The sequence below is a fragment of the Somniosus microcephalus genome, chromosome 19 (assembly GCF_052327205.1).
Source record: "Somniosus microcephalus isolate GS21.2 chromosome 19, FLI_Smic_1.0, whole genome shotgun sequence".
NCBI lineage: Eukaryota > Metazoa > Chordata > Chondrichthyes > Squaliformes > Somniosidae > Somniosus > Somniosus microcephalus.
Genome location: NC_141005.1, coordinates 26,620,855 through 26,641,486, shown reverse-complemented (window position 1 = coordinate 26,641,486; position 20,632 = coordinate 26,620,855). Strand labels below are relative to the sequence as shown.

Here is a 20,632-nt window from a genome sequence, read left to right as displayed (position 1 = left end):
TATCTGTTGGAGAGAGAGATTCAAACATGGAATTGAGGGAAAGATAGGCATGGATTTGGGAGGCGACAAAATATTCAAGGACTTTGGAGAGGAAAGGGAGGTTGGAGATGGGGCGGTAGTTTGCAAGGACGGAGGGGTCAAGGGTTGTTTTTTTGAGAGGGGTGATGATGGCAGATTTGGGGGAGAGCGGGACAGCACCCGAGGAGAGAGAACTGCTAACAATGTCAGCTAACATGGAGACCAGAAAAGGAAATTGGGTGGTCAGCAGTATGGTGGGAATAGGGTCGAGGGAGCAGGAGGTGGATCACATGGACAAGATGAGCACAGAGAGGTCATGAGGGGAGATCAGAGAGAAACTGGAGAAAGATGTGAATTCAGGGCTAGGGCAGGGGGCAACCTTAGAGGAAGTTTGGCCCAGTGGGCTAGGGGAAGGAAGGGAAGTGGCAGAGGCAGCTGAACAGATGGTCTCAATCTTAGAGGCAAAGAAGTCCATGAGCTCCTCACACTTGTTGTTGGAGGTAAGGGCGGAGGAGATGGGGAGAGGGGTTTAAGATGATGGTTAGCAGTAGAGAATAAGAGCCGGGGTTTATCTTTGCATTCCAGAATGATTCTGGAATAGTGAGCAATATTGGCAGACAAGAGCACGACCCGATAATACTTTATGTGGTCCAGCCAGATCTGGCGGTGCATGGCTAAACCAGTTGTCCGCCATATCTGTTCAAGTCTGCATTCTTCGGACTTAAGGGAGCAGAGATGAGGGCCATACCAGGGGGAGCGTCCAGGGTGAGAGAGGGTAATTGTTTTAATTGGAGAGAGTAGCAACGACTGCACAACCTAATCCCCATGGAGGAGACTGTGCTGGAGATAACTGGAGGGGCCGACATTGAGGCCGTGGCCCGGGGTGATGCTGAAACCATTGATGATGACGGTACGCTCATACCTAATCCTTCTTCTCGCATCTCACTTCCCCCTCATTCCACAATCTCTTCTCACTTACAAGCTGCTGATGATGTCTTGCTTTCCCCCTCCCCTCACCACAAACCGACCCTTATGCCTTTTTCCTTTCAGATACAAAAGAACTGCTAGCAGCCCAATGTCTTCAGCCAGAAGTAGAGGAGGAGAGTGATGGAGAAGAAGAGGCACCGTCACTCGATCGGACACTCCCAGGCACCAGCTCAGAAAATGGGACAGCATGAATTTTAGAGGGTAGTATGGGGCAGGATCTGCACGTGGTGAGTCACTGAGCACGAGTGGGCTGCAGCCAGGCCAAGGGGAAAAGGTAGCATAGGTGCCAGCTCCCCGGAGGGTGAGGTCACACACGAGTTCTGCTGCACAGGACTCAGATAAGGACTTCGATGGGGTGGGTGATGGCCATGGACACACAAATGCTTGGTGCAATGGCAGGCCTGCCAGAGAGCCTCTTGTCACTGTCAAGGAACATGGAGGAGTCCAGCTCCAACGTTGCACGGTGTTTTGCACGGAGCTTGGAGCCCATGATTTCCAGGATGGAAACGATGGGCAAGCCATTGGAGAAATTATGGATCCAACCATGATGCTGGGTGTGATTGGAAATGTCACAGCTTCCATTGCAGCACAAGCGGAAGTGACCCAACGTCTGATTGCTGCAGTGGAAGCTCAGACTTCTGTCATGCAAAATCAGCGTGCTGCCATGCAATCTGTGTGACAACAGATGGTTAGGAATGCTGAGGTGCTGCCCCGGGGGAGGGGGAGTGGCAGCGACTCTTGTAGTGGATAGCCCTTGTCTCTGAGAAGCCACCCTCGGGTTCGACGTGGTGGCTGGAAGATTGCTGGCGCAGCGGACTGGCACAGGATGAAGGCATCATGGCTGGTGCTGGGATACCGGGCATTCACCATCACGCTGGGCGTGGTCGCACACCAACTGCACATTAAGAGAGCGGTAGCCTTTGCAGTTGTGGTACATCTCAAAATTGATAAGCTGTAATGATATCAGCAAATAGTGATGGTATTTGCCTGTTTGATTATGATGCCTTACCAGCATATTTGTCTCTTTGATTATTTATGCCTTACCAGCAGAGGGCATGTGAGAGAGAGAGAGTTTAGTTTTAGTTTCGTTTTAGATGGATCTCTAAGATGGTGTCTCCTGTAAATGCTGTTAACTGAGTTGAACAAGCTTTAGATTAAAAGACATTCTCTTTCATGAATGTGTCGTCATTGAACCCACATACAAATCGATACATGGTGTCAGAAGTGATTGAAAGAGATGAAGAGGAAAAATCTGAAGTTAAATCAGCTCTCCACTGTGGTAAACCACTGTTTGTATTCCTGTTTGTCCTGTTTGTATTCCACTGTGTACATGCCTGGACATGCCTCGGCTGACTCCTCCCACAGGTCCTAGTATAAAGGTGACTGCTCCCCAGCCCTTAGTATCATGGACCGGTCGACCACGCGAGGCAGACCTCCATTCTGTTGTTAATAAAAGCCTTTGGTTACTCTTCTAACTCTCAGTCTTTTATGAGTAATTGATAGCGCATCATCCACATATTAGCAAGCAAAAAGAGAACATCGTTACTTACCATTGGAGAATAGCTAACGAAGTGAAAAATGGAAGGTTTACACCCACCGGCGAAGCTTCAGTTGACAGGTAATGTGGCTGAAAATTGGAGGAGGTTCAAACAATGTTTGGGGTTGTATTTAGCAGAAATCGGAGCTGACGAGAAAAGTGATAAAATGAAAGCGTCAGTGTTCTTACATGTCATGGGTGATGAAGCGCTGGAGGTGTATAATAACTTCACATTCGCTGCTGATGGAGACAAAATGAAGTTGGATAAAATAATGGAACAGTTTGAGGCCTACTGCATACCTAAACGTAATGTGACGTTTGAGAGGCACAGATTTTTCACATGTGTACAGAAAACGGGAGAGACTATTGATCAGTATGTGACTGAACTGAGAAACAGAAGCAAAATGTATGAATTTGGGGGACTGACAGACTCGCTGATAAAAGACAGACTGGTGTGTGGTATTCCAGATAATGGTCTAAGGGAAAGACTGCTAAGAGAGCAAAATCTAGACCTGGGGAAAGCCATAGCACTGTGTAGGGCTACAGAGACTGTGAAGTCGCAGGCAAAGGAGCTGTTCAGTGACAGTAGCTGCAATGTGGATGCAGTGAGAAAGAACGGACACAAACCGTTTAACAAAAAGAGCGCCAATGTGAAAAAAGAGGCGTGGCCAGCGAACAAAAATGAAAGGGGCAATCGAAAGTCATGTAGTCGATGCGGTACACAGCATCCACCAAAAAAGTGTCCAGCATATGGTAAAACATGCAATAGTTGCAACAAGAACAACCATTATGCCCGTTGCTGTAAGAACCAAGCGCAACAAAGCAAGGTCCATACAGTAGATGAAAGTGAGATAGAGGAGTTCTATGTGGATGTTGTGTCTGAAAACAAAAAAGAAAAAAGAGACCGGATGTTGACACTAAAAGTGAATGACATACACATTCCATTTAAATTGGATACTGGAGCACAAGTTAATATGATATCAGAGACTGATTTTAAGAAAATTAGACCCAGACTAAAGATACATGGAATAAAAGTGAAAGTGACAGGATACTCAGGTACTGATATACCAGTGAAAGGAAGATGCATTGTCCAAGTGACACACAAGGACAGAGAGCACACGCTAGCATTAATCATGGTGCCAAAGGATGTGCAGGCCATACTAGGTTTAAAAGCCTGTGAGAGACTGAACCTGGTAAAGAGAGTCCTCGTTGTGGAAAGCGAAGGAGAGACAGTCTATGATGAATTCATGAAAGAGTACAACGACCTATTTCAGGGTCTAGGCTGCCTTCCAGGAGTACACACGATCAGAGTAGATAAAAGTATGACACCGGTCATACATCCATGCAGAAAAGTTCCGTTTGCTCTTCAAAAGCAACTGAAGGCAGAGTTGGACAGGATGGAAAGCCTGAATGTGATTCAGAAGATAGATGAGCCAACTGAGTGGGTGAGTTCCCTCGTCGTTGTGGACAAAAAGAATGGAAAGCTCAGAATTTGCCTGGATCCAAGAGATCTAAACAGAGCAATAAAGAGAGAGCACTTCAAGCTTCCTACACGTGAGGAAATCATGTCACAGTTTGCAAATGCAAAGTATTTCAGCAAGTTAGATGCATCATCAGGATTTTGGCAGATGAAACTGGACGAGGCAAGTTCAAGGCTGTGCACGTTCAACAGTCCATTTGGCAGATACAGATTCATAAGGTTACCATTTGGCATTGCCTCAGCTCCTGAAGTGTATCACAAAACTATCCATATGATCTATGAGCACCTGGAGGGAGTTGATACATCAATGGATGACATCATAGTATGGGGAACCACGAGAACTGAGCATGACGAGAGACTGAAAAAAGTGCTGGAAGCAACAAGGAAAACAAACCTGAAGCTGAATAGAGAGAAATGCCAGCTCGGGGTGACAGAACTGACATTCGTGGGAGATATCCTTAGCAGTAAGGGCATCAGACCAGATCCCAGAAAGGTGTCCGCCATTGAGAATATGCCAAAGCCACAATGCAAAAAGGACGTGCAGAGGTTTAATGGAATGATCAACTACATGGGTAAATTCATATCCAACCTCTCAGAAAAGATGGCGCCACTGAGAAGACTAACTGAAAAGAACATAGAATGGGAATGGAATCATGAGCATGAGAAGTCATGGAGCGATCTAAAGAAACTGCTCACAGAGGAACCAGTTCTGAGGTTTTATGACCCAGCGAGACCCATCAAGATATCATCAGATGCATCACAGAGTGGGCTCGGTGCCGTTCTTCTGCAAAAATATGACTACTGGCAGCCTATTGCATATGCATCGCGCTCAATGACAGACGCGGAGACGTGATATGCTCAAATAGAAAAGGAGCTGCTCAGCATCACATACGCCTGTGCAAGATTTCACCAGTTTGTGTCAGGACAAGCAATCAGTGTAGAGACTGACCATAAGCCCTTGATTGCATTGTTCCAAAAGCCACTAAATGGGTGTCCGCTTAGAATACAAAGAATGATGATCAGGCTGCAACGCTATACACTGAATGTTGCATACACACCGGGTAAGCTGATGTATACAGCAGACACGTTGTCCAGAGCTGTAGACCCAAGAGAGCCCGCAAACACCAAAATGGATGAAAAAGTGAATGCCTACGTGGACATGATCACAAGTGCAATGCCCATAGCAGATGCAAAAATGGAGCTCATAAAGACTGAGACAAACAATGAGACGACTGAGGAAAAGCATCTTGGATGGATGGCCCAACATGAAGCAAGACTGCTCACCTGACATGGCAGAGTACTGGAACTGCAGGGCGGAACTATCAGTGGTCGAAGACATCATCTACAAAGGAAGTAAAATAGTTATCCCAAAGAGTCTGAGAAAAGAGATGCTAAAAAGGATCCATGGAGGACATCTGGGAATCGAAAAGTGTAAGAAAAGAGCACGAGAGGTGATGTACTGGCCACGAATCAACCAAGATGTGACAAATGAGGTGTCAAACTGCACAATATGCCTGAAATATCGAGCAAGCAATCCGGTAGAACCACTAAAGCCACACCCAGCGCCAGACAGACCTTACCAGAAGGTAGGCGCTGACCTATTCGTATGTCAAGGGAAGGACTATCTTGTAGTCACAGACTATTACTCCCTGTATCCAGAGGTTTGTAGACTGTACACCACCACTGCAGATGCTGTGATAAGATGTATGAAAGCCATATTCTCCAGACATGGCATAGCAAGCGAGGTCTTCACAGACAACGGACCCCAGTTTTACAATGCAAGTTTCCGACACTTTGCCAAAGAGTGGGACTTTGTCCACACAATGTCAAGTCCTCACTTTCCACAGTCCAATGGACTAGTGGAAAAATCGGTCCAGACAGTGAAAAGACTGATGTACAAGGCAAAAGACAGTGGAACTGACTTCTACCAGAGCATGCTTGTATACCGCACAACGCCGCTCGAGTGTGGTATGTCACCAGCCCAACTCCTTATGGGACGTCTGCTAAGGTCAAACCTACCCATCCCGGAGAACCTCCTGAAAACAAAAGAGGGGGAGAAAGTGAGGAAGTTCAAAGAACAGAAAGAAAAGCAAAAGTACTACTATGACAGAGGAACACAAAACCTACCTGAACTCCACACTGGTGACCAAGTAAGGTTCAAAGACAAAACAAACATATGGACTCAGAAGGGAACTGTCCTGAGTGAAGTCCAACCAAGATCATACACCATTCAGACAGATGAGGGTGCTGTTCTGAGAAGAAATCGTCGAGATCTTCTCATGGGACCAGCCACAGCAGGTCAAAAGACTGATACTGTTGAACAACCTGATCACACAGCAGGTCAAAAGACTGATACTGTTGAACAACCTGATCACACAGCTGAGAACACATCATCTGAGGCAACAACTCAGATTCAAGGACAATCAATCAGAAAATCCTCAAGACACGTGAAGCCTCCTGAGAGACTCATTGAGCAAATTTAAGGACTCTTGTTATAGAAGGAAGTAATGTTATCTTATTCTCTCTTCAAGTTCTAGGTATTTACATATTTCATGTGAACACACAAAACAAGGTTAAAAAACCTTGATAATGATAATGATAATGTAAGTTCATTAAGTGTTACAGTTAAAATGCAGAGTAATACAAAGAAAACATGTTGTTAGATAAAAGTAAAATACTTTTGTTTTAAGAAAGGGAGATGTAATGATATCAGCAAATAGTGATGGTATTTGCCTGTTTGATTATGATGCCTTACCAGCATATTTGCCTGTTTGATTATTTATGCCTTACCAGCAGAGGGCATGTGAGAGAGAGAGAGTTTAGTTTTAGTTTTGTTTTAGATGGATCTCTAACATGGTGTCTCCTGTAATGCTGTTAACATAGTTGAACAGACTTTAGATTAAAAGACATTCTCTTTCATCAATGTGTCGTCATTGAACCCACATAGAAATCAATACATAAGCCGCATCCGCAAAGCTGCATGTGTGCAGTCAATGGCGCCCTGCACCATGGGGAAGCCCGATATCCAGGCAAAGCCACGTGTGTGCAGTCAATGGTGCCCTGCACCATGGGGATGCCAGATATCCAGGCAAAGCCACGTGTGCATTCCTCCTGCTTCTCTCTGTTCAGAGAGAAGACAATGAAATCCCCTCTCCTGGAGTACAGAGCTTCTGTGACGTTCTGGATGCAGCAATGGACGACGAACTGGGAGATGTTAGCTATGTCGCCTGCTCCAGCCTGGAAGGATCCGTTAACGAAAAAATTCAGGGTCACCTTGAGTGCCACTGGCAGCACTGTCATCACCCTGCTCTGAGGCTGCAGATCTGATTCCAAGAGGTGGTAGAATACTGTGACCACCTCCCTGGTGAAGCAGATCCTCCGAACACACTGCTCCTGGCTTAAGTGCAGGTAGGAGAAGTGCTCCCTGAAGACCCTGCGGAGGGCCCTCCTCCCTCTGTGAGAAGCTTGTCTTTGCTGCATCTGCTCCGTCCCCCTGTCATGCTGCAGCACGAGGGGGACAGCAAGTAGAGCCCCCATGACTGGGAGCAAGTGATGTAGTCAGAGGCCTTCTTTTAAGAGCCAATGCCTTCCCAACATCCAGCAGCACTCCCTGCACACTTTCCCAACGTTATATTTTGATTACACTGAGGCACTACTGAAAAACAGTACAGGAACCAGTACAAAACCAAAAAGAAACTTACCTCAAAGTTGGATTGTGTCCCTTTAAACAACACTGGTGGGGGGTCCCTTGTGCAGTGAACGCACGTTCAGCTGGTGCGTGTTTAGGAGAGGGCGAACAGCGGAGCGGTGACGTCCAAAATGGCATGTTGTGCGGCAAATCAGCGTTTCATGCTGATTAACATCACGATCTGCCTCATTTGAATTCTTCCGCCCCACACAGGCAACGGCTGCACTATCGCCCTTCCCAAGATGGCGACCAGCACAGCCCATGCCAGAAGTCGGCGGAAGCGGGGCGGCCACCATTTTTTCCCAGAAATCGACCTTAACTGCTGGGGCTAAGCACGGGAATTTTGCGGCCTTGGTGTTGTGTTTAGGGCATTGAATACAAAAACAAGGAGGTAATGTTTAACTTGTAAAAGATCTTAGACTGCAATTGAAGTATTGTGTACAGTTTTGAGCATCCTTTATAGGAAGGATATAAAAGCTATAGAAAAGATACCGCTTAGATTCACTAGGATGTTACCAGGAATAAAAGGTTACAGTCATGACAAGAAGCTCGAGAATTCAGGACTTTTTCCACTGGAGCTAAGGTTACTTTTTTCAATTTAGTATACTGTATTTGCTGCTCACGATGCGGTCTCCTCTATCATTTAGGAGACCAAACGCAGATTGGGTGGCCGCTTTGCGGAACACCTCCGGTCAGTCCGCAAGCATGACCCGGAGCTTCCGATCGTCTGTCATTTTAATTCTCTGGACCACTCCCTCTCTGACCTCTCTGTCCACAGCCTCCTACACTGTTCCAATGAATCTCAACATAAGCTCGAGGAACAGCATCTCATCTTTCTTTTAAGCACTTTACAGCCTTCTGAACTCAACACCAAGTTCGATAAATTTCAGATCATAACCTCTGCCCCACTTTTTTGATGGCAAATGTTGCTGATGATTCTGCTATTCCCATTTACACCTCCTCTAGACTCATCTTTTGTTTTTTTAATTTGTCCCGTTACCATCTCCTTTCAACTCGCACCATCATCCCTTTTGTCATTTAATCTCTCCTGCCTTCCACCCTATCACAGACCTTCCCTTTGGTTCTTTCCTCCCCTCTCCCTTTCCCGGCCTCTGTACTTGTTTAAAACCTGTTACATCTCTAACCTTTTCCAGTTCTGATGAAAGGTCATCGACCTGAAACGTTCTGTTTCTCTCTCCACAGGTGCTGCCTGACCTGTTGAGTATTTCCAGCATTTTCTGTTTTTATTTCAGATTTCCTGCAGTATTTTGCTTTTGTATTACATTGGGATTGTGCCTGATGGTGATCTTCAGCGGTGACCTCACTGGAGTTTGCAGGTCAGTGGGAGGGCACTTCATTGGCATGGGTCAGGCAGGAGCAAGCGCCACTTTGGGCACATCTCTGGCCCCTGCCCATGCCTGCCGGAAACTCTGGCACTTTCCTACCTGTTGGGGGTGTTACCCAGCCCGTACCCCACTAGACCCCAGCAATGGTCCTATTGAGCCCCTGAACAAAGGACTGATCTGCAGTTTTTTTTAATTATCTGTGGTAGTCCAGGAACTTGGCCTGGAACCCACTGGTGGGGCCCCCATATGCCCTTGGGGAGTCTGGTATGTCTCCCCTCACTCAGGATACCGACCGCCACTACTGCACCGGATTCCACTGGAGTCGGAGAAGCAGGAACTCCTAGTTTAGGGAATCCCCACTCCTAGCTCTGTCCCCCATCTGTCATTTGCCTTGTAAAGAGTGGACTGAGGTTCTACCTTCCTACAAGGCAAGTATGAAATGCTTAAAGGCAGTGGAGATGCACCACATCCCGGTCTCTACTGTTTTCCTGGGGACACTGCTGGTCTATCATCAGAGATAAGGGAGACTGGCAGATCCCCTTCCCCACTCCGAGGAATTTTCGGGCTAATGAGCCTAGTAAACCTTACCTCAGGACAGGTGTTCAGTCTCTGTAATGGGGTTGTCATAGTTCGCACAGTGATGCTGAAAATATCTCGACCCTGGATTGAAAAATGGTTACAGAATTAGAATTTATTGATTGAGACCTCTGGTGGTGTAGGGCAAGTCCAGCGCTATGTCTTGACATCTCCTTGTTTATTGCTCAACATCTCAAAAAGAAAATTGGGTTTCATTGGGGCAGATGAGACACGCTAGGATCCCATTAGAGCAAGTCAGAAGCACTGTGGACCATCAGAGAAAGTGATCAGCACTGGAGTCCCATTAGGGTGAGTGAGAAAAGCTGGGGTTCCATCAGGTCAGGTAAGAGGCACGGGCCATTAGTTCAAGGTAGTTGGGAAGCACTAGGGTTCCATGAGAGCAGTTTAGAAGGCACTGGAATTCCATCAGGAGAGGTAGGAGACAGTTGGATTCATTCTCTGCAGGTGGGGGATAGAGGAGGCAATATTCTATAAACACTTTCCTGTGTTAAATTACGATTTTGAAAACTGGGGTCGCACGAGGTGCTGTGTGGATGGTGTGTACTCGGTTGTCATGAAGCTTCCCTTCCAACTCATGCAGTAAAGGAATGACACAAATCCGCAAAAGACATTCCTGTAAAATTTCAGTGTTGGTGTTAGCCTTGGCTCAGTGGTAGCTTGCTTCCGAGTCAGGAGGTTGTGCGTTAAAGCCCCACACCAGAGACTTGAGCACATAATCCAGGCTGGCACTTGAACGCAGTACTGAAGGAGTGCTCCCTGTCAGAGGTGCCGTCTTTCAGTTGAGACATTAAACCAAGACTGTCTGCTTCTCAGGTGCAGGCCCCTCCCCCTTAAGAATGGGAGGAAGTCCTGCAGTACCGCAGCGCGCCGTGCCACAGCATGTGGTGCTGCGGCATGTTGCGCTGCGATATTCAGTTTCAGCGCCCTAAGAGGGACGCGGAGCACCTCGAGCCTCGCCCCGTGTCCCTCTTGGGGCGCTCAAGCTGAATTTCCGGTGATCGCTGCTGCTCCGATCGCAGCGCAAAATCTGGCGCCCAGGCGAGCTTGGCGCCCCGTTTGCGGCTCAACCCAATTTCTCCCCCACTGTGTTTTATGGTACAGAACCATACAGGCAAAAGAGTCCCGGGTTCAATTCCCAGTCTATGCTAATTTATATTAATGGCCCAGAAATTTGGGTCTCCACGGGTGAGTACGCATGGGGTACTCACCCGTAAGCCCAATGGAAGTGCCGGTTTCGTGCATGCACTGCGCATGCGTGGGAAACTGGCACTTCCGTTCCCCTGAAAGAAGAGGTTGACAGGTGGAACGCGTGCGCTGGAGAGCCAGCGCGTGCGCATCGAACTTACGTTTTTTTTAAAGGTTTTCCCAGGAGGGTAAGTCTCCAGGAGTTACACTTTTAAAAAGCAGGCACAAGGCCTGCTTTAAAACATTTTTTCCACAGGTTTATTATTTTTAAATACTTTAAAGAAAGGTAAGTTTATTTTTAGCCCTGTTAGAAAATGTAATTAATTTTTTCAAAAATTTAAATTATTGTTTAAAATAGTTATTTCATGTAATTTATAGTTATTTTAAAAATGTGATGTTTTTAAAAAAATGTATTTGAAGATTTAGTGATGTTTTGGGGCTTATAGTATTTATAGGTTTGACAGGTCTTGTCAAACTTATGAATGAAGCATTCCCTGCTACCATTGGCTCTCCATGGCCCACGTGATCCCAGGGGACGCATCGAACTAACTGCGCCCCTGGGATACGCAAGCACTGCGCGCCGGCAGTTGGAAGAGGCCCAGGATCGGAATCCCATGTGGGCCCACAGCTCAACGGCCGGCGCAGTCGGTAAGTGCAGGTCGGGGGCTTGCACCCGCGGGAAACCACCGACCTGAATTTCTGGGCCAATATGTTATAAGTTTAGGGTCTTGGGTTAGATATTCTCTCAGGTGCAACGGTGCCAGTCACTTGCATAAACAGTATGAGCATCCTATGTTTAGGGGCGTGCCCTTACTGTCCAATACCTAACTATACAATGACATAACCCCGTGTCTAACAATAGTACACCCATGTGATCTTAAATGGATATTCATGTTTTTTGCATATGTGCCTCTCCAAACTTTCTGAAGGCAGACTGAGGAAGCACTTGGTAAGATGTAACCAGATGCAAATCATTAAGCTACTTTATTTCAGAGTGAGTGAACATACAGAGCAACAGTTGTGATCAAACTCAACTTAGTTCAATCTGTAACATTTGTTTTCATGTAATAATGCAAAAATAACCAACTTGCTACACTTCCCCAAATCAGGGAGTTGTCTTGCTTGACGTAAACAAAATAACTCCTAACTACCTTCCTGCATTCTCGTTCTAGCTTGGTTAAAACTCGCCCATGCAGCTTTCTGTTTTAAAACCTGACCGCTTCTGTGTCTCTGTTCCTATCTTTTATGTCCCCTTGTTCAGAAGCAGAGAGCAGAACCTGTGCTAGACAACCTCAGCTGAGCACCCGGAACCAGGGACCTACCAACACAATGAGTATGAGGGGTTTGTTGATTTCTGAGTCAAACTAATGAATTGCTTATTGTTTACTGTCTTTGGGGAAAATTAGCATTTTAGCCATTTTTTGTCTTAATGTATTTTTTTTTACAAACTCGTGTGATTAAAACACAACCCTTAAATTGACTGCCCCATTTTCTACATGACAACAGTGACTACACTTCAAAAGTACTTAATTGGCTGTAAAGCACTTTGGGATGTCCCGAGGTTGTGAAAGGTGCTATAGAAATACAAATTATTATTTTTCTTGCTTTAAATGTACTTTTTTTCCTTTCTGTGAACAAATGATCAAAGAATCCCAAAAGGTGACAGCTGATCTCAGCTAGAATTGCAGTTGTGGGGCTATAGTTGGCCATAGTGTCCCTGGGCTAGGGAGGTAAAGTATCAGCCCAGAATCCTGCTCCTGATCACAATGAAGTGATTCCTGCTGGTGAGATTCACATAAGAGGGCAGTATTGTACTTGGCCTGAATTTCATCCAAATTTGAATAGCCTGAGTATCTAGGCTCACAAATGAAGAAGATACTTGAAAACACCCAAGAGCTGCTAACACCCATAGGAATGTACCCCTGCAAGAATCAGTGTCTTCCAGCCCTCACCTCTGGTGGGTTGACATATTCTGCAACATCCCATATTTTTCTTCCCATGGAGGAATTTGAGATTGCAATCCCTTTCACCTTGGTGATGACAGAGCTCTCAGGAGCATTCTCTCTTTCTTGGTATGACTTCTGGATGATGAAAACATACCTGCACCAATCAGAAACAAGAATTATTAATTCAAGAGTTAACCTAGCACACTAAGAAATATGTGTGCTAGTTATTTGTTCTTTCTTTCAAGATGGTGGCTTACAAGCTTCAGTTGAATTAACCCAGTACCAACTACTATTGATGCAAGTGTGACTACCTTCAAAAGAGGCCTTTGCTTGTTCTTGTTTCACACTAAACTGACTGTCCTGTCAGCATCTCTCAATCAGTAGAAAACTTGCTAGCAATAGGGGGTTGGTAGTATCAGTCTATCCCTGCCTTTCCTTGCACATTCGCTGTGTTCTGTCATTCCGCTCTTCCACAGTGGTGCAAGTGAGCACAATATTCACATGGTCCCTGCTTGCATCAGTTTTACTTTCCTTGGCTCTTATTCTGTTTCAGTTTAGATGTAGATAAGAGCCGAGACCTCATTTGGAGCAAGCGTTGGGCCAACGTCTTTGGGTGAGCGTTCCAGGCGCAGCGCAGTCAATTTCTCGGCCATATCATTTTCAGTTTGGTATTACTGCTCCTCCCCCTTCACAAAATCAAACTCACATTGAAGTCGATTGGTTGATTATACCATGAAACTTCTACCAGAGCGTCAATTGACACAAGGTGCTCTGGATGAGGATAGCAACTGGGCTCCGTGGAGAAGTAGACCCCAAAACACCTTAAGTAAAAGACCCACTGAAATGATTAAATGTTCATACAATAACATTGCTGACAGTATTTTGTGACAGTAGTTACCTTTTGGCAGAAGCCCCCAGCGGCCCCTTTAAGCATCGCAAGTTAATCCTTTCAATGCCTGGAGAAACTGGGACTGACATTTGCTATTTCTCCTTGAAAGTTACAATTGGCATCCTACAACACGCATAGGAGCCTTTAAACGTCTTTCGCCTGTTTCGGGTGGGAGTACTGGGTGCCCATTTAAAGGCCTGTCAGAAAGTTGATTCCGGTGGGCAAATGGGCGCACAAGGTCCCCACCAGAGTTTCAACAGCCACTCGCCCGTTTTTCAAGCAAGAACTGGATGGCTGGCAGTTGAAAGTCTCCCCCAATCTTTTAAAAATGCAGCAGACGTGAAATTATACTAAGCGATCTCCTGTCGCTGCCTGGAAGGAGCCAAAGGCAAAGAAGTTGAGGGATGCAATAGTTTGACTGCAACAGGCAACACTGTGCTAGCTGTGGCAGTTGATTGCAGCTTTTGCTGCAGGGGGTAACACAACTCTGTGACACGATAGCAAAATACTGCGGATGCTGGAAATCCGAAATAACAACAGAAAATGCTGGAAAAACTCAGCAGGCCAGGCAACATCCGTGGAGAGAGAATTAGAGTCAACGTTGACTCTATAACTCTGACAGTCTCCCTAGAGAAGCGCAACCTCCTTATGCACTGCTCCTCATCAGAAAACTGCCAGGCCTATAAACTCTGTTGGAAGGTTAAGGATTCACACAAGCTCGTCTCCTTCTATTTGCTCTCCCTGTAGCTGCAGCTCTGTTAGCACCATCCTCTGCTGCTTCTACTGTTCCTCCTCCTCTTGCCAAAGTGGAATTGTTCCACCCTACGTAAACTTGAAGTCATCCAAAGCTCGCTGCCCGTGTCCTAACTCGCACCAAGTCCCGTTCACCCATCACCCGTGTGCTCACTGACCTACATTGGCTCCCGGTTAAGGAACGCCTCGATTTTAAAATTCTCATCTTTGTTTTCAAATCCTTCCATGGTCTCGCCCTCCCCATCTCTGTAATCTCCTCCAGCCCCACAACTGCCCCCCCCCCAGATATCTGCGCTCCTCTAATTCTAGCCTCTTGAGCATCCCTGATTATAATCGCTCAACCATTGGTGGCTGTCCCTTCTGTTGCTTAAAACCTACCTCTTTGACCAAACTTTTGGTCACCTGCCCTAATTTCTCTTTATGTGGCTCGGTGTCAAATTTTGTTTTATAACGCTCCGGTGAAGCGCCTTGGAACATTTTACTATATTAAAGGTGCAATATAAATACAAGTTGTTGTTGTTGTTAGAAGGACCACCATGAAGAAGAGTACATTGTTTGATGTCCCTCAACAGTTCAGAACATTTTACAGTGACTATAAGCACTTTGAAATTGGCTTAATAACAAAAAAAAATCACTATGTAATACAAGCAATATGTCTCCCAAAACCTTCAAACGTTTTATTTGAGAGTAACTGATGACCGCTGTCAATATCGCTGGAAATTGACGCCTTCCGACTTGGGCACGTCTTGTGGGTAGGATCAGGAGCAAGCGGAAGCAACACGCGCAGAGTCAAAAATGCCGTTGTGGTTCACGACTACATCATTTGACCCCGATTTGCATTTATTCATTAGGCCCCCGTTTGTTTCTGGTGGGAGCTCTTACCATCTAAATCAAGGTCCGTCCAAAAATTAGCATGGGCGGACAACCAGTGGTCAGTCGGCGCTCCCTTTCCCATGTGACTTTCGTCCCACTACCAGTCCATTATTCAGCGCAAATAGGGCGGCGGTGTCACGAATATCACCCCCTTACTGATTGAAGCGGAGACCATGTCAACATTTAAGAATCGGCTAGATTGGTGTCTGAAGGAAAGAATGATAAAGGAATAGGGGAACAGAGTGAGGACGTGGGATTAGAACTGCCGCTTGTGTGAAAGACAAACACCGACGCGGATTGATCGGGCGAGCGGTCCATTTCCATGTTGTAATTTCTGTGTAATTCTATGTATATTAGCGTGTGTGCATGACTGCTTAACAGCAACAACAACAAATTGCATTTATAGAACCTCTTTAACTTAGGAAACGCACCAAGGCATTTCACAGCGGTGTGAAGAAAACAGACACTGAGCCAAAAGGGAAAGATTAGAAGAGGTTGGTCAAACTGATATAATAATGATATATGACGGGAAATTTCTTTGCTATTTTAGAGGAAATGCTGACACATTTATTTAATAAATCTGCTAAATTAGCAGACATAGGAATTTCATACAAAGCGTTTGCATACTATTATTGTTCAGCATAATTTTAATGACACGATGTCAGATCCCTAAAACTTATGGGGAAATTGCACTTTGTACAGATATTAAGGCTCTCTGGTGCTAATTATATGACAAAATGTCAGCTTCTCCACTGATCGTCAATAAGTGTTCCATTTATCAAGAGCTGAAACTACAAATCAATTTAATTAGAATTCTTTACAACTGTTTGGTTTTAAAATGGGTGGGGAGGACCCAATGTTCTAAGTTGGTTAATACACTGCTCAATGTGGTACACAGACCAGGAAGGTGCCACATTCAAACAGCCTTTACGCCATTTCTTCAAGGTTTCCACAGATCTTACACCAAAGTTACAGTGGATGACTGGGAGAACCCGCGTAAAATTCAACCCCTTAGTATATACGTTCTCTATCTTTTAACGGGATAAGTGTTGATTTATTTTCTACGCTCCTGTGAAGCACCTTGGGACATTTTACTATGTTAAAGGCGCTGTATACGGGCGGAGGAATGGGGCAGAGGAGCAAAGGGATCTAGGGGTACAGATACACAAATCACTAAAAGTAGCGACACAGGTTAATAAGGCCATTTAAAAAACAAGAAAAGCACTGGGGTTCATTTCTAGAGGAATAGAATTAAAAAGCAGAGACGTTACGTTAAACATGTATCGAACCTTGCTTAGACCACACCTACTGTGCACAGTTCTGGTCTTCATATTATAAAAAAGGGTACAGAGGCACTGGAGAATGTGTAAAAAGATTGAAAAGGATGATATAGGATATAACCTCTCAGATCTATCAGGTAAGATTGAACAGGCTGGGGCTCTTTCTCTAGAAAAGGGAAGGCTGAGGGGTGACTTGATAGAGATCCTTAAGATTATGAAAGGGTTTGATGGGGTAGTTGTAGAAAAGATGTTTTCACTTGAGTGGGAGACCAAAACTAGGGGCCATAAATATAAGCTAGTCAATAATAAATCCAATAGGGAATTCAGGAGAAACTTCTATATCCAGAGAGTGGTTAGAATGTGGAACTCGCTACCACAAGGAATAATTGAGGTGAATAGCATTTAAGTGGGAGCTAGATAAACACATGCGGGAGAAGGTACTAGAAGGTTATGCTGGTAGGGTGAACTGAAGAGGGGTCGGAGGGGGCTCGTGTGGAGCATAAATGCTGGCATAGACCAGTTGGGCCGAATGGCCTGTTCCTGTGCTGTAGAGTCTATGTAATTCTATGTAATCAGTGAACGTAACCACATCACATAATTTCTCTAACAAAACTGAATTTAAACACAATCAATAAACATGGATGGAAATTACATAAAAATGTACCTTAACGTAAACACTCAGTTACAGCAGTTACCTTATGAGAATACACATTGCTAGTCCTGCCAGTGGCTCAGTGAGTATGTGACACATGGACCACTTGGGTGAGATGCCAGAGGGCTGTGAACAGCCATGGCACCATATCCCGGAATGAGTCAGTCCTTCAGGAAAAGAGGGGAGAAAATTTGTAAAATTAAAAGTAAATCCTTGTGGATTCTCCCAGTGAATCCACATACAGTGCGTTTTGTTTCCTGGGAGGCTTCCATTCTTACATAGCATCAGAGATAGCACTGATGGCAACCATGGAGACAACTGAAGACTGGGTCCTCCCATTTCCCAAAGAAGTTAGTGTTGGAGCTTGGGAAAACGAAAGAAGAGGGGGGGGGGGGGGGATACAGAGAGGTAATATTATTGGAGACATTGAACAGTTGCCCAGAACAGTTGGATACAGGTACAACAAGCATGAACTCATGTTCATTAAAATAGGGTGGCTGAGGCAGAGAAAAGAATAACTCCATTAATGAGTTAGTCCCACAATCCATTCAGACATTTACTTGTGCCTGGCTCATAAACTCCATCCACATCTTCACAGCCAGCGCATGGTAGTGTGAGAAGTCAAGATAGCAAGAGAAAAAAATACTAATGCCAAATTAAAAACTAGCCATACTTCACAAAGCAATGCACTGCTAATTTAGACATGCCTCGCCAGGGTTAAACAGGGCAAGCAGAGGTTAGAGTGCCTTTGCCGGCGTTAGCCATTTTAACCGAGTCTAGTTCGTGTTCGACATGAAAATGCACCTTGACGTGAACTCATTGCAACAATCTTACGACAATATAAACAGACGGGGCTAACTAGGGTTAGATAGGGTCAGTCCCTCTCTTGTGGTCGAAGGCAGAAACAAAGTCTCAATAATGTGACAGATCAGCAGGAGTGTTGTCACCTCCACAACCCTGTTCTTCTCCAGATCTTTGGGAATATTTCACAGGATGAGTTTTTTTTCCCACAGGAGCAGACGCGATGAATTAAAAACAGGATCCGGCTTCATTAAATTTAGGAAAAATTCCTATGAAACCCGGATATTTATTCTGAACTCCCACCTCTGCAACTTGCCATAGATCCCGACATTTAAGAGTTCAAGGAGCCGGCTCCCTGGCCCAGCGACCCCACTCATGATTATTAAACTGTAGCAAAATTCAGTATCAATAAAAACTGTTAACGTGAAAGATCAGACTTTACTGCGAGGGGTGAGGATCGGAGGTGATTCAGCAACAAGTTTAAAACGGCTCAAGTTTGAGCCAAGTTATATTAAAGCACAGGTTTATAAATTAATTTACTCACAGAAACTCAATACCGACGAGTCAAAAATCAAATCCGTGGATGCAAAAAATAAACGGTGTGATAGGCAAATTAATTTATTCGATTCAAACTTGGTGACAACAGCCTAAACTCTCGGGTGTACTTACACGGCGAAGTACATTATGATCGCAAGTTGGATAACTCTGTAGATAATTCCTAAAGTTCGGTTTTTTACCACCACGACTTTGGGAGTTTCATAATCCCAAAATTCTGCCCAGTGCAGAGCACAAGTTTCCCTGCAGCCCATGTTCTTAAATTCCGTTGAAATCTGGATGAAATCCCTGTTGGGCTCCGGCGCGATCTTCAGCCTGTCTGTCAGCAGGTATCTTTCTAGCTCACCTCCAGCGCTGTGCGTTTCCCTCGTCAGTTTGATGGATGGCTGAGAATAGGGCGCTGACTTCAAACAACATCAGCTCCCTTCTCCCTCCTCCCACCTCCTCCCCACCAGGCTCAGGGAAGAAACAGCGACGCCCTCGGGATTTCAAGCTTCTTTGCTTCAAAAAGTTTCATACGGCCACAAGAAAGATGCCGACAGGAGAGGCGATTGAGCCTGTGCTTTGCTTTACAGAAAGACCCCGTGGTCTCCCCGCCGTGAAATCTAATTGTTTCTTAAGTAATTGCAGGATTTTTGCCTCTATTAACCCACTGCAGGAGATGATCATTGTGCGAAAAAAACTTTCTGAATCCAACCTTAATTTGCCATTTACGAGTTTGAACTTGTCTTCTCTTCCTCCTCCGGCAATTTAGTTGGAAGTGATTGCCTGAATCAATTTTAACCATACCACTCACAGTCTTGAATACCACAATGAGGTCATCTCTTAGTTGCATGGAATTACAAAGAATTACATTGAATGTACAGCACAGAAACAGGCCATTCCTCGCAACAGGTCTATGCCGGTGTTCATGCTCCCCAAGAGCCTCCTCCCACCCTACTTCATCTCACCCTGTCAGCATATCCCTCTATTCCTTTCACCCTCACTTACATATCCAGCTCCCCCTTAAAGGCCTCTATACTATTCGCCTCAACTACTCTAAGTTCCATATTCTCAACACTCTCTGGGTAAAGAAGTTTCTCCTGAATTCTTTATTGGATCTATCAATAACATATTTATGGCCCCTAGTTTTGGAAGCCCCGCCCCCGCAGGTGGAAACATCTTCTCTAGATCTATCCTATCAAACCCCTTCATAATTAACTCTGTTTCCTATCAAAGCCAAAATGTTACGAGTTTTTCTGGTCTCTGCTCAAGACTTTGTTCCCTGCTGCTAGAGATCAGCATTGTGGCTCCTTTCTGAATGGGCTCCAGGGCCTGAATGCCCCTTGTGTCTGTGTGACCAGAACTGGACACTGTATTCAGTGCCTGGTCTGACCAGAGCCCTATAAGGTTTGAGTATGACATCCTCTAACTTGTACTCTACTGTTTTGTATATAGTTCAGCATTTGGTTTGCTTTGTTGATTTCTGCTCCAGGGTGGTTGGATATGTTCAGCATTGAATCTACTAAAATCCTAAGATCTCTTCTCAGAACCAATTGCCCCTATTAGTTTGATATCATCTGTGAATTTGATCAATTTGCTTTGAGTTTCTGAATTCAGATCATTAATGTAAATTATAAGCATAAGGAGACCCAACACTGATCCCTGGGCCACCCCATCCATCACTTCTTTTCACCCTGATGTAAATTCTCTAACAAGTACTGCTGATTTCTACCATTCAGCCAATTTCTTATCCATACACAGGTTTACCCCATTGCTTTGAGCTTAACTCATAGTCTTCCATCTGGAACTTCGCCAAATGCTTTTTGGAGTCAAGGCTCCACCAGTAGGATTTGGGATGGGCAATAAATGCTGGCCTTGCCAGCGACGCCCACATCCCGTGAACGAATAAAAAAGAACTGTCCACTTAAGGGGAAAAAAAGTCAAGACGTTTGGTCAGGTAGGATCTTCGCCTTCTGAAACTATGTTGGTAGCTGTTTACTAGATTATTATTATATACAGGTAATCCTTGCATTTACTTTGATTTCATCATTTTTCCCAGTACA

At 45.1% G+C, this 20,632-nt stretch overlaps 1 protein-coding gene across 1 annotated transcript in view; it reads right to left on the bottom strand.

Moving 5' to 3' along the window:
* p2rx2 (purinergic receptor P2X, ligand-gated ion channel, 2) overlaps positions 1-18,942 on the bottom strand; it is a 74,392-nt gene extending 55,450 nt beyond the window's left edge. The window contains exons 1-3 of the mRNA XM_085961446.1: positions 18,702-18,942; positions 12,791-12,938; positions 9,645-9,716 (exon numbers count right to left, since the gene is read on the bottom strand). Coding sequence (XP_085817572.1) covers positions 9,645-9,716; positions 12,791-12,938; positions 18,702-18,841 — 360 coding nt within the window. The 5' untranslated portion in view covers positions 18,842-18,942. The remainder of the gene's footprint in view (positions 1-9,644; positions 9,717-12,790; positions 12,939-18,701) is intronic.
* Positions 18,943-20,632: the final 1,690 nt, after the last annotated feature.